This window comes from Trichechus manatus, unplaced genomic scaffold (genome assembly GCF_000243295.1).
Source record: "Trichechus manatus latirostris isolate Lorelei unplaced genomic scaffold, TriManLat1.0 scaffold00061, whole genome shotgun sequence".
Classification (NCBI taxonomy): domain Eukaryota; kingdom Metazoa; phylum Chordata; class Mammalia; order Sirenia; family Trichechidae; genus Trichechus; species Trichechus manatus.
Window position 1 is genome coordinate 13,935,348 of NW_004443997.1, and position 12,199 is coordinate 13,947,546.

A 12,199-nucleotide genomic window follows, 5' to 3' on the forward strand; every position below is an offset into this window, starting at 1 on the left:
AATCAGGGGTGGAAAGGAGAAGTGTGCTGGCACAGTATGGGGAGAGCAATTAGGGTCACATAACAATGTATGTATAAATTTTTGTATGGGAGACTAACTTGAAATGTAAACTTCAACTAAACTGTAACAGTAAATAAATAATTAATTAATTAAAAAAAAAAAAGAAACTGGGTTTCAGGGATTGAGGGGTTTCAGAGTGGACCTGAACTAATCAGAAAGCTTCCTGGAAATTTGGGTGGGGGGTGGGCAATGTGCCTGGACTCAAACGTCTCTGTGTCTCTCCATGCCCACTGCCATAGCCTGGCCCAGTCACCACCGACTCCTGCCTGGATGCCTGCAATTGCTTCCTTGTGGGGCTCCCTGGCTCCACGCCATTCTCCTGCCACCCCATGTCCCCCTTGGCAGACAGAAACAGCATTTCAAGATACAAACTAGATGTGGACACATCCCTGCTTAAAACCTTTCTGTGCATCCCATCCCATTTCAGAATAAATCCCAACCTACAGCTCAGCCTGCAAGGCCTGGGGGGTCAGGGGCCTGCCTGCTCCTCCACCACATCTCCCCCCCACGCTCCCCCTTACTCATTCTGCTCCAGCTATCCTGGCCCTTCATTCTGTTCCTGCAAACTGCCAGCTCCTTCCGGCCCCAGGGCCTTTGCATGTGCAGTTCTTGCTATCTGAATGCCTTCTTCTCCTAACCCTATGTCCAGTTTGGTGGTTCCCAAAGTGTGGTCCCTGGACCAGCAGCATCAGTATTAATCAGCTTGGAACTTGTTAGAAATGCAAATTCTCAACCCCACCCCCTACCAGTTGAATCAGACCAACTCTGGGGGTGGGGCCCAGCAATCTGTGTTTTAGCAAGTTTTCCATGTGATGCATGCTCAAGTCTGAGAACCATGGCCTAGCTTAGTGCTACCCCTCTGTCAAGCTTCAGTTTAGACCCTGCTTCCTCAAGACCAGAGCCCCAAGCTAAGGTCAGGCTCTCCTCTCATAGGCTCCCAGTACCCTCTGTTTCTACAAAACACTATCACAACTGTGATGTAATGATTAACTGTCTCCTATCTGTGTCTCTTCTCTTAGCTAAGAAGCTCCATCCATGAGGGCAGAACCCCTGTATCCCCAGCACCTAATCACATCTGGCAGAAGGTGGGTGGCCATCACTGTTCGTTGAATGAGCAACTGAATGAATGAACAAATGCCCAAGTTCTGGAAGAACGACAGATGATCATGAAGAAAAGGCCCCCAAGAATACTATTCACCATCCACCAATCTGTAGAGCGTCCCCATTCCCATCCGACTGCTAAGTATCACCCCAGCCAGCCAGAAACCAGCAGAGGGAAATTCCACCCTGTGTTCAAACAGCTCTGTGGCTAAGCCCAAACATCCCCCAAGAACAGCAAGACTTTCTCCTTCCCTAACAGCGACCAGCTATGCAGAAGTCTTCGAAATAAAAATCTGCAGTCCAAAAAAATTGCAAGCAGGAAATCTGCCTGTCAGCTCTGAAGACTCCAGTCTTGGGTCGCCCAAATCTTCTGGCTGAGAGGCTGAGGCTGCACTAAGCCCTGAGTTTATTGGGAGCTTCTGATGCTCTGCGGCAGCTTACTTTGCTCTTCTTGGAGCTGAAAAGCTCGAAGGGAAATCATTTCTTTTTCTGTAACTCGGAGTAATTATATTCTCTTAAAGCGGGCACCTGGCTCGCTGCTGCTTTCCTTACTTACGTTTTCCAAACGATATCAGTTCTGGGAAGATCAATTATTACCGAAAAGTCGAGGAACGTTTACCGGTTATTTGCATTGATTTGGTTGACAAGACACAGGTTCTTTTCGGACCATGGATGTCTGTGGAGGGGGCAGGGAAGAGACAAATGCAAGAATACACAACAGCTGGGGGCTTGGAGGGGCAGCAGGGACAGCAGTGGGCATAAAGCTTTGCCCAGGATGGGGATACTTAGCCCCCCGCCCCGAGCCCCTCCAAAAAAAGCCATTTCCATATAGTCAAACGGCAGTCGGCGCTGACCAGCACCTCTAGCAGCCAGGATGATATAATTGGCCTGTTACTGTATCATCTTTAATCAACAGGATCCGGAGTTTTCCACAGCTTGTACGCCCCAAATCTCCCTGGCAGCCAGGAACCAGCGGGTTCTTAAAAGGCCTGATGGTTCTGCTTTGCTAATGGGTGGCTTGTTCCCTCAACCCTGCTGATTTTTAAAATAAACCTAAATTCCAATAATTGTTTAATGTTTACTTTTATTTAGTTCTGGTTCAGATGCTCTGCATCTCTCTGACAGAAATTGATATCTGGCTCATGGTGAGCTTTATTAAAACACACACACACTCCTGCACACATGAGCCGCATGCCCATTGGGGAGGCTTTATTTGGCCTGGCTGAGGCGTGGGACATGTATCTGGAATAGGAGAAGGAAAGAGGGTGGATGTGCCAAGCTCTGCTTTCTCCCCAGCCCCTGCCCGGGGAGGCAGAAAGGGACACAGCTATTCTTCCATCTGGGAGCCCTGTTCTTCACTCAGGCAATAGACAAAGGCAACGCTTGGTTTCTAATCACGGCAGCATTGCTGCGAATACCTCTTGACCCCCTCAACGTCAGCACGGCTCTCATCAGAGAGGGCAGCGGCGCTTTCCTCCCCTTAGTCTCGTGTGTCTTCACCACAAACGGGTGGCCGCGCTTCGGAGACCCACAAAACCACCTGCCACCTGTGTACAACAGGGACATGGGGTTGAGGTTTCCCTGCACACAACGGAAACCAGGAAGCAAAATGCTTCCCAGCTACTACACCAGGCCAGAGACCCACCCTCATGCTCCTCCAAGAAGCCTCGCTCGTCCTTCCTTCTGGTGTGTCTCAGAAAAACGGAGGGCGACTCTGAGCATTAAGGTGAGGTTTTCAGTGCCTGTTCTTTTTAAAGTTCGTCTGTATTGCTCGTTTACAACATGCAGCACATCATATTAAGTGGTTTGGTGCACAAAATCAAAACTGCTGATGTGAAAACTGGGCTGGGCAAGGTGAATGTGTGTGCAAGGGCCAAACTCAAGACCATCCCTCCCCATCTGGCCATCTTACTCGGGCTGCTCCAACTTCTCTTCTTCATCCTCAAGTCCAATTAGCCACTGACACCTGTCAGGTTAACCCTGCAGTGTCTCCAGCATCCGTTCCTTCCTTCTGATATCTACACCATCACCTTGGTTCAAGGCGTCCCTGGGTGGTGCTAACAGTTAAGTGCTCAGCTACTAACTGAAAGGTTGGTGGTTCAAATCCACCCTCAGGCGATTCAGAAGAAAGGCCTGGTGATCTAATTCCACAAGATCACAGCCATTGAAAACCCTGCGGAGCACAGTTCTACTCTGAAACACGTAGGGTCACCGTGAGTCAGCATCAACTTGATGGCAACTGTTTTTGTTTTTGTTTTTTAACCCTGGTTCAGATCCCGTGAAGCTTCACCAGGGTGACCACACAACCTTCTTGCTGGACTCTGCCTGTCTCTTCCCCTCTTCCAAAGCGATCCCCAAACCTCAACCCCCAATACAGGCCTAAACCTTTCACTCCTTGCTTGAGATTCCTCCCAGGGACCTGCCTCCGGGGTGAAGCCCATACTACTCATGTGCCATTTATGCTGCTGCCACTCCTGTCCCCACCTTCCTTGGCCCCTCTCCTGCCCTCACTCCCCTCCACCAGGCACACCAGGCCAGAGGTCAATGACCCAGACACTGGGAGGGACTGCCTGCTATTTTAATTTTTTCGACACATTCAGAAAAAGAGGAAATGATGTTAAACTTCCTCTTCTCCTTGGAGACAAGGAAGACTGGAATCATTAAGAACTTTCTGCAGTGGGTAGAGGGGTGTTCTGAAAGGAAGCCAGATTTTGTCGTCAGAAAACCTGAGTTCACATCCAGCCTTGGTCACTGTGTGTCCTGGGCGAGCCACCTCGGCCCTGTCTTCCTGGATGTGACAATCACATTACCAGTACCAGTTGCTGCTGAGTCAACTCCAACTCATGGCAGCCTCATGTGTGTCAGAGTAGAACTGTGCTCCATAGGGTTTTCAATGGCAGTTTTTCGAAGTAGATTGCCAGGCCTTTCTTCCGAGGCACCTCTGGGTGGACTCAAACCGACAACCTTTAGGTCAGCAGCTGAGTGTTAACCATTTGTGCCACCCAGGGACTCCAATAATCACGTTACTAATAATCTCATCTTGGACCCAATGCTCGGGGCAATCCCTCCCCACTGCTGGGTGCTGTTATTGTTGGCACTCCCATTCTTGGAGGGGTGTACCTCAAGTTCTACCCCCTCAATGCTCCTCACATCAGGGCATTCAAGGGCCCCCACCTGCACCTGGAATTTGCTCTATCCATAGCAAGTCACCACGGACAGTCTCTAGCAGGCCCCCTGCTCTCCTTATAGGCCATTTTGAGCCACCCCTGTGGCCTCTGGACCACTGTCTACCACCAGCAGTGCCAGTAGAACTAGCTTTCTGTGCATAAACCACACACTAATAATTGTCCCGATACATATGGCGTGTACTCAGGGTCCATTATCAGCTAATGAGTAAATAATACTCTGTTCTAAATCCAAAAGCGCTATTAGATACCAGAGGGGGACTAATGAGTGTTTTAAGACCCCTTTAATCACATATTAACGTGACACGAAGCGGGCTGCGGAGCCCCATATGCCAACTGCTCTGCGAATGAGGAGGCTTCTTCCTCTTTAACAAAAAACAGAAAGGGAAAAAAGAGCGAGACCTCTGTCCTTGGGTCTGGTTAATAGCCAGGCCAAAGAGTTGGGGCTGAAGAAAATCCTCAAAGCTGAATTGCTGTCTTTGAATTAAAGGGGTGCTGTTGTACCTGCCCCTCCTCTTCTGGGGGGTGGTAGGGAAAAGGGGTGAGGGTCTGGGCATGGGACGAGGCCTTAACTCACTGAAGGACTGTAACAAGGAGTTCCTGCCATTTTGTCCCCTGCTGAGCATTCCAGAAAAGTTCAAGAACTCGACCCAAATTTCTCCCACCGATCCATCATGTCACATTAGCGACTTAGCTTCTTATTAGCCACTTCCCATCGAATCGCATTAATATTTGTTTCCCTAATACAATGCAAGAGTCTTCTCAGATTAGCAACTTTCTCATCACATTAGTGGAAACAACTTCTAGTACAATACTAATATGACACCATCTGATGGAAAATTGCTAACACAAACAGACTTTCCTCTCAGACCGGTACGGGACATTGGTCTGTTTTTAAGCAATGCTGGGGAATGCTGGAACAATTTGTCCCCAGTGACCAGGGCCACTGGGTCACTGTTGGTTGTCTGACTATGGATGAGGTTTTGATGTGGAGGGAGGTTCCCTTTGGAAGAAACCAACTTTCCCCAAATCTGAGAGCAGTGAAGCTGAGAGGGGCCCTGAGAGGTGCAAGTTCATACAGCTAAGGGCGGAAAGGTCTCCTGTTTCCAAACAACACTCATAAGGAACATTCCAGCTCTTCTCCTAAACATCCAAGTCGTCTTGGAAATTGTGGGAGAAGGTGAGAAGGCAGTATGGTGGCGGGGGGATCCATTATACCTTCTATAACTCAGTTCTCTGTGGCACAAACTCCACTGGTATGACAAGGCTGTGCTGGCACCGTCAAGGTTAATTCATCAAGGACGTGTGGATGCAGCAGAACCAGGGTGTTCTGAGAAGCCAGCAAACTTGAGTTGTTCTGCTGACGAGGCCACGGGGGTGGGGGGCTCAGCGGGCCACATGCTCTCACTAAGTAGGTTAAGAAAAACCTCACTCAAGCCAGGTTGGGCTCTGGACTGGCTTGGGTTCAAATTCCATCTCTGCCATGTCCTAGCTGGGAGCTCTTGGGCATGTAATTTAATCTCTCCATGCCTCAGTCTCCTCCTCTGTAAAATGGGGATGAAACGGGGCCTACCTAATAGGATTGCTATGAGGATTAAATGAGATCTGTTGTTGTTAGTTGCCATCAAGTTGGCTCCGACTCATGGCGACCTTATATACAACAGAACAAAATGTTGTTCAGTCCTGCGCCATCTTCATGATCATTGATATGTTTGAGTCCACTGTTGTGCCCATTGTGTCAATTCATCTCACTGAAGGTTTCCCTTGTTTTCGCTAACTCCTACTTTACCAAACAAGATATGCTTTTCTAGTGACTGGTCTTTCTTGATGATGTGTCCAAAGTGAACGAGTCAAAGTCTTGCCATCCTTGCCTCCAGACTAAGACAGACTAGAAAGAAAGTTCTGGCAATATATTTCCAAAAATTAGCCAAAGAAAACATTATGGATCACAACAGAATATTAATGAGAGAGAAATCTGAAAAAAGAAAAAAGAAAAAAAACAGAACAAAACAGAAGCACCTGGCACATGGCAAGTCTTCCCTTCACCAAGGGGTGGCCAGCTCTCCTGGCCTTTCAAGTTCATTCACAATTTCTGAGTGAGTTCTGGGATAGGCATTATGGAAAAATAAAAAGGTGAGTATGGTACAGTCCTTCCCCTCAGGAAGCACACCATCTACTTGGAGATACAAGATACAGAACCAAGAAGCAGAGGTCATATCATAAGAGGACTTGAAACGAAGACAAGAAGTTTGAAGTTTATCTTGAGGGAAATCGGGAGCTGTGGAAGCAAAAGCCCCCAAGTGTTAGTACAGTTGAGTAAACAGAGGGCCATGGGGACAGGAGGCATTGCTTTCCTGCTGCCAAACCACCTGTCCTCTCTCTGGCTCCATAAATCCCAGCAGAAAGAGAGGCCGAGGGACAGCAAAACATGGAGACAGAGGCAGGGAGAACACCAAGGAAGCCGAGGGCATGGCTGCTCCATGACAGCGCTCGTGCTCTCTGCCAGCCTGTCTGGGAGACTGGTAGAGCCCCTGCCCCACCCCACCACACTCCATTCCAAGATATCCCAGGAAAGGTTGCCGAATAATCCCTACCACGTCCAAACGGCGCGCCACGTGGCAGCCAAGAGCTGGCTGCCAAGAGGCAAATGGCCAAGATTCACTTCCAACAGAGACATCCCCTCGCCAACCAGAAAATGCCGGCACATGTCCCGGAAAATTGGACTGTTGCTGTCCGACCAGCAGATGATGCCGACAGGGCTTCTCTGCCCTGCCCACTGACCTCCTTAAATCTTCCCAGGAAAGGGGGGCGTCCACACCCCAAGGATCCCAACACCAGCCCTCTCCACTTAACCTCCATGGATCCCCCTGATAAGTGCTCAGGCTCTAGAGTCAAAATGTGTGGGTTCACAGCCTGGCCTCTCCACTGAGCAGCTGTGTTACCTGGGGAAAGTCACTCAACCTCTCTGATTCCCAGTCTACATCCACACACAGAGTTAACAACAGTTTCTACCCCTTAGAGCTGTTAGAAGGATTAAATGAGATCATGTATGAGAAGTGCCTTCACAGTGCCTTGTAGTTAGAATGTGCTCAGAAACTGTTAGTTTTAGGTATTACCGTCTACAACACTTCATCTATCCAAAACTTAGCTAACTGATAATATCACCTCTCCAGAATGGGGCAGAGAGCTTGCAGAAAAGGCTTCTAAGCAGTAAAAATAAATGCTTCAACATCAACACATTGAAAGCCCAACCATTATATATAATATCAGTAATATTATAGTAATATAATAAGAAGCCCTGGTGGCACAAACAGTTAGGCGCTCAGCTGCAAACCAAAAGGTAGGTAGTTCAAACCCACCTAGCCGCTCCATGGGAGAAAGACCTGGCAATCTGTTCGCATAAAGATTATAACCATGAAAACCCTATGGGGCAGTTCTCCTCCATCACATGGGGTCACTATAAGTTGGAATCAGCTGGAGAGTACCCAACAACGACAATATAACATAATACGACGTAACACAGCGTAACACAACATAACATAATAAAAGGTAATACAGTCATTAGTAGCAACCACCACCAAGCACCAGGCAATTTAAACACATCATGCCATTTAATCAGTGCTGGTAAACGTTTAATAACCAGCTCTCTGTAGAAAAAGAGCAAGCTCTGATTTGTAACATTTCCAGGGTGTTAAGTACTCCCACCATGGTCAATTTTGAGCTCCCAAAGTGACATGACTGAACTTGGGGTTGGGAAGAGATGCTAACACTTGGTTCTCTCAAGTCACCACTTCATTAACCCTCCCCACGTTCCTATGAAGCCAGTGCTATTTTCATACCCATTTTATAGACAAGGATGGCAAGGCTCAGAGACACACATTTCCTTGCTACAATCCCAGGATTCAAATCCAGGCCTGTGCGGACTTCAAAGCTCACACTCTCACCCTTGGCCCACATGCCCTCCATCAGCACAATACCACTGACCTTCTTGGTAGAGATGAGGTGACACTGGGTGTGTGGTTCCCCCAGACCTTGTGTCTCCTGTGCCCACTTCTGCTTGATCACTGTCTGGAGGCCACTTCCCCAATGAGGTCACCCTGGGGTTGGCTGTGCAGACCCATCCCACTGTCCTGCCTACCATGGCTCTCCATTACTTTCCCACTTCTCTTTTCCCAGGCTGCGGAAGGCCACACGTCCTCCCCACCCCAGACAGCCAGACACCACGTTTTCCTACATAAATAGTGAACGGACCCACATTACCTACGTCCTCACCTCCGTAAATAGCCCCATATGACCAGGGCCTGGATGGCAGCATCTCCACATATCCTCTGCCCTAGACCAGTGCTTCTGAATTTAATGGCACAGGAATCACCCGTGGCCCCTGTTAAAGTGCAGATTCTAGGGTGAGGCTAGGGATGCACTTCCAACAAGTTCCAAGAGATGCTGGTCCGCAGACCACACTTTAAGTAGCAAGGATCTAAATCCCTAACATTTGAACCCCTAATGTCCCTCCAGGTCTCAAGGTTTTATAAATCCCCAGAGTAATTATAGATGACCCCTAACCACAAACACCTCCTTGGAGGTTGCTCCAATCTGAGTGGCTTCCCTTTCGGTTACTGTCTTCTGCTTGTTCCTACACTTACTCAACAAACACGGAGTGCTCGGTCAGTACTAGGTGCTGGGAACACGGAAAGACCAGTCCCTGTCTCAGGGAGCTGATGGTCCCCTTCATCTAGCAGGAAAATTCCTTGAGAGTCTGTGAGTTCAGTTTCCAGGGAGTAATAAGAGCAAGGAGTCCCTGCATGGTGCAAACGGTTAACACGCTCGGCTGCTAACCAAAAGGTTAGAGGTTCAAGTCCACCCAGAGATGCCTCGAAAGAAAGGCCTGGTGATCTACTTCCAAAAAATCAGCCATTGAAAATGCTATGAAGCATAGCTCTACTCTGACACACATGGGGTCACCATGAGTCAGGCAATTGGCTTTTTCAATAATAGCGAACATTTGTGGTGCTTACTATGTGCCAAGCACCGTTCTAAGTGCTTTATAAATATTAACCCATTTAATCCTCTTAACCCACAGCAGGCACAATTATTAACCTTATTTTTTCATGGAAATGAAGTCATCTGCTCAAGGCTATACAACCTCAAAAAGAAAAGAGAAACTGTTTAAATCCCCACAGGAAAAGAGGGCACCAGGGCCTAAGGGTTATACTCTCGGGCAGAGTAACATGAATTTGACTCCTGCTGGTGGCTGTGGTGGTGGGGTCGCTCAGAATCAGCAGATGCAAGTACGCAAGTGGCTGAACCTGGCTGCAGCAGAGGGGTATGAACAGGGATCCAAACTAAAAAACCAAACCCTTTGCCATCGAGTCAATTCCAACTCACAGCCACCCTATAGGACAGAGTAGAACTGCCCCACAGGGTTTCCAAGCAGTGGCTGGTGGATTTGAATTGCTGACCTTTTGGTTAGCAGCCTGAGATCTTAACCACTGTGCCACTAGGGCTCCATGTAAACAGGGACAGACCTATATTATTCAGGACTCTTTGGGTTGTAAGCAATAGAATCCCAATTCAAAGTGGCTAAGCATAAAAGGGAAATTGTTGCTTGTATGGCTGAATAGTGCAGGGATAGCTACAGGCACAGCTGGATCCAGCAACTCAAATATTGGCAGGGTTTGATTTCAGCTTCCCTCTGAGCTGCCCTCTTCTTCTCCCACCATGGCTGGCTTCCCCTAGTAATCTCGGGAGAATGGTTGCTGGCAGCCCCAGGGTCACATCCTCCCAGAAGAAGGACTCTTCTCCCCCCATGCTCATAGACTTAGTTACCTAGTGCTGCTATAACAGAAATACCACAAGTGGATGGCTTTAACAAAGAGAAATTTTTTCTCTCACAGTCTAAGAGGCTAGAAGTCTAAATTCAGGGTGCCAGCTTCAGGGGAAGGTCCTTGTCATCCATCTTCCCCTGGTCTAGGAGCTTCTCAGCGCAGGGACCTTGGGTCCAAAGGACGTGCTCCCCTCCTGGTTCTTCCTTCTTGGCAGCATGAGGTTCCCGTCTCTCTGCTCGATTCTCTCTTTTATATCTCAAAAGAGACTGATTTAAGATACAACCTAATCTTGTTGATTGAGTCCTGCCTCAATAACATAACTGCCTCTAATCCTGCCTCATTAACATCACAGAGGTAGGATTTACAACACATAGAAAAATCACAACAGATGACAAAATGGTGGACAATCACACAATACTGGGAATCATGGCCTAGCTAAGTTGACACACATTTCAGGGGGACACAATTCAATCTGTAACAATAAATCACAGGGAAGTTTTATCGGAACACAACCATGTCCCTTCATTTACATACTGTCTGTGGCTGTTCTCTTGCTACAGTAGAGTTGAGTAGTCACAACAGAGACCGGGTGGCCCACAAAGCATAAAAATTTACTATCTGGCCCTTTACAGAAAAAGTCTGCCAACTCCCATTTCAGACAACAATAACAACAACAATAACACTCAGTTGACATACATTGAGTACATACAGTATGCCAGACATTCTAAGAACCCATTTGCTTCTTGCAGCAATCCTATGAGGTGAGAAAACTGAGGCATAAAGAGGTTAAGAGTATTCATGCTCAAGGTCATGCAGCCAGTAAGCAACAGAGCTGGGATTCAAATTCAGCCGCTTGACCCCAAATCCCATGCTTGTAACAGCTCTGCTAATTAAACAAGGGTCCTCTGCAAGCTTGGGTAGGTAGGTTTCTAAATCAGGCTGTGATTTTCCAACTACTGGTCCAAACACACACACACAAACACACACACACGCTCGCGCGCACACACACAGTTGCTGAAGCAAGTCATGAATCCCACACAGAGCTCCCTCTGCTCGTGAGATGTTAATTCCCTGTCCCTTTAACGCTCTTATGCACCAACTTGTCCCGAAGAGCCACTAGGTTCTCCTGGTGGACATGGTGGCACAAGTTCCCAAGAGCTAGCCAGGGCTGCATGAGCTCCACGCGCACCCCCCCAACCCCGCCCCCAACCAGGGGCTCTGCCCATAGGCTCCAGTGATAAACCTCCTTTTCCTGCCATGGGATCTCACCATGTCCGGAGCTCTTGGGGAGTCCACAGACCTCTGATGTTTCTTGCTAGTTTACAAAGCCTTGCCTAGGAAGCTGGTGGGGCAGTCCAGGGGATTGAGTCCTACCTCCTGCTCTCAGTGGGTCATTGGAACACTTCCGGCTGCGGGGGACAGACAGCACAACTGCCGGAGGAGGGAGGCAGTGGGCTGGCAGCCAGGAATACGTCCCACATCAGAGGGAGTTCAGGGCTTCCCACAGGCCTGGGTTCAAATCCTCATGCTGCCACTAACCAGATGTGTGACTTGGAGCAAGGCATTTCCTCTCGCTGGACCTCAGTTTCCCCACTGGTAAAATGGGGTAACAGCAATGCCCTCGTTGAAGGGTAGTTGTGACTGTAAGAAGCAACATATAACAAGCGCTCAGCACGGAGTGTAAGGGTTAAGGCTCTGCAGCTGGACTGACCTGCGTTCAAATCCTGTCTACACTGTACTGCTGTGCAACCACTACTTGGCTGAGCCTCCGTTTCCTCATCTGTCAAATGGGAATATTGTAGCACTTACCTCTTGGGCTTGTTGTGAGGATGAACTGAACCAATGGGTGGTTTGGGAGGTCAGAGCATTGACTAAAGTGCTCAACGATATTAGCTTTTAGGATTATCATCAATCAAGGCATACAAAAAACTATTATTTCAGCGATGAAATGTGCTCCTATTTTTCTGAGCTAAGGGTGACAAGGATAAGCCTCTGGGAGGCTTGTCCCAGCCCCCAGGGAGGTAACCC

General features: G+C 48.4%; 1 protein-coding gene across 1 annotated transcript in view; it reads right to left on the reverse strand.

Annotated features, from left to right (window-relative positions):
• Window positions 1-12,199, reverse strand: part of CUX2 (cut like homeobox 2) — a 163,068-nt gene that overhangs the window by 149,360 nt on the left and 1,509 nt on the right. Inside the window, exon 2 of the mRNA XM_023733662.1 lies at window positions 8,331-8,414. Within this exon, the coding sequence (XP_023589430.1) occupies window positions 8,331-8,414 (84 nt within the window). The remainder of the gene's footprint in view (window positions 1-8,330; window positions 8,415-12,199) is intronic.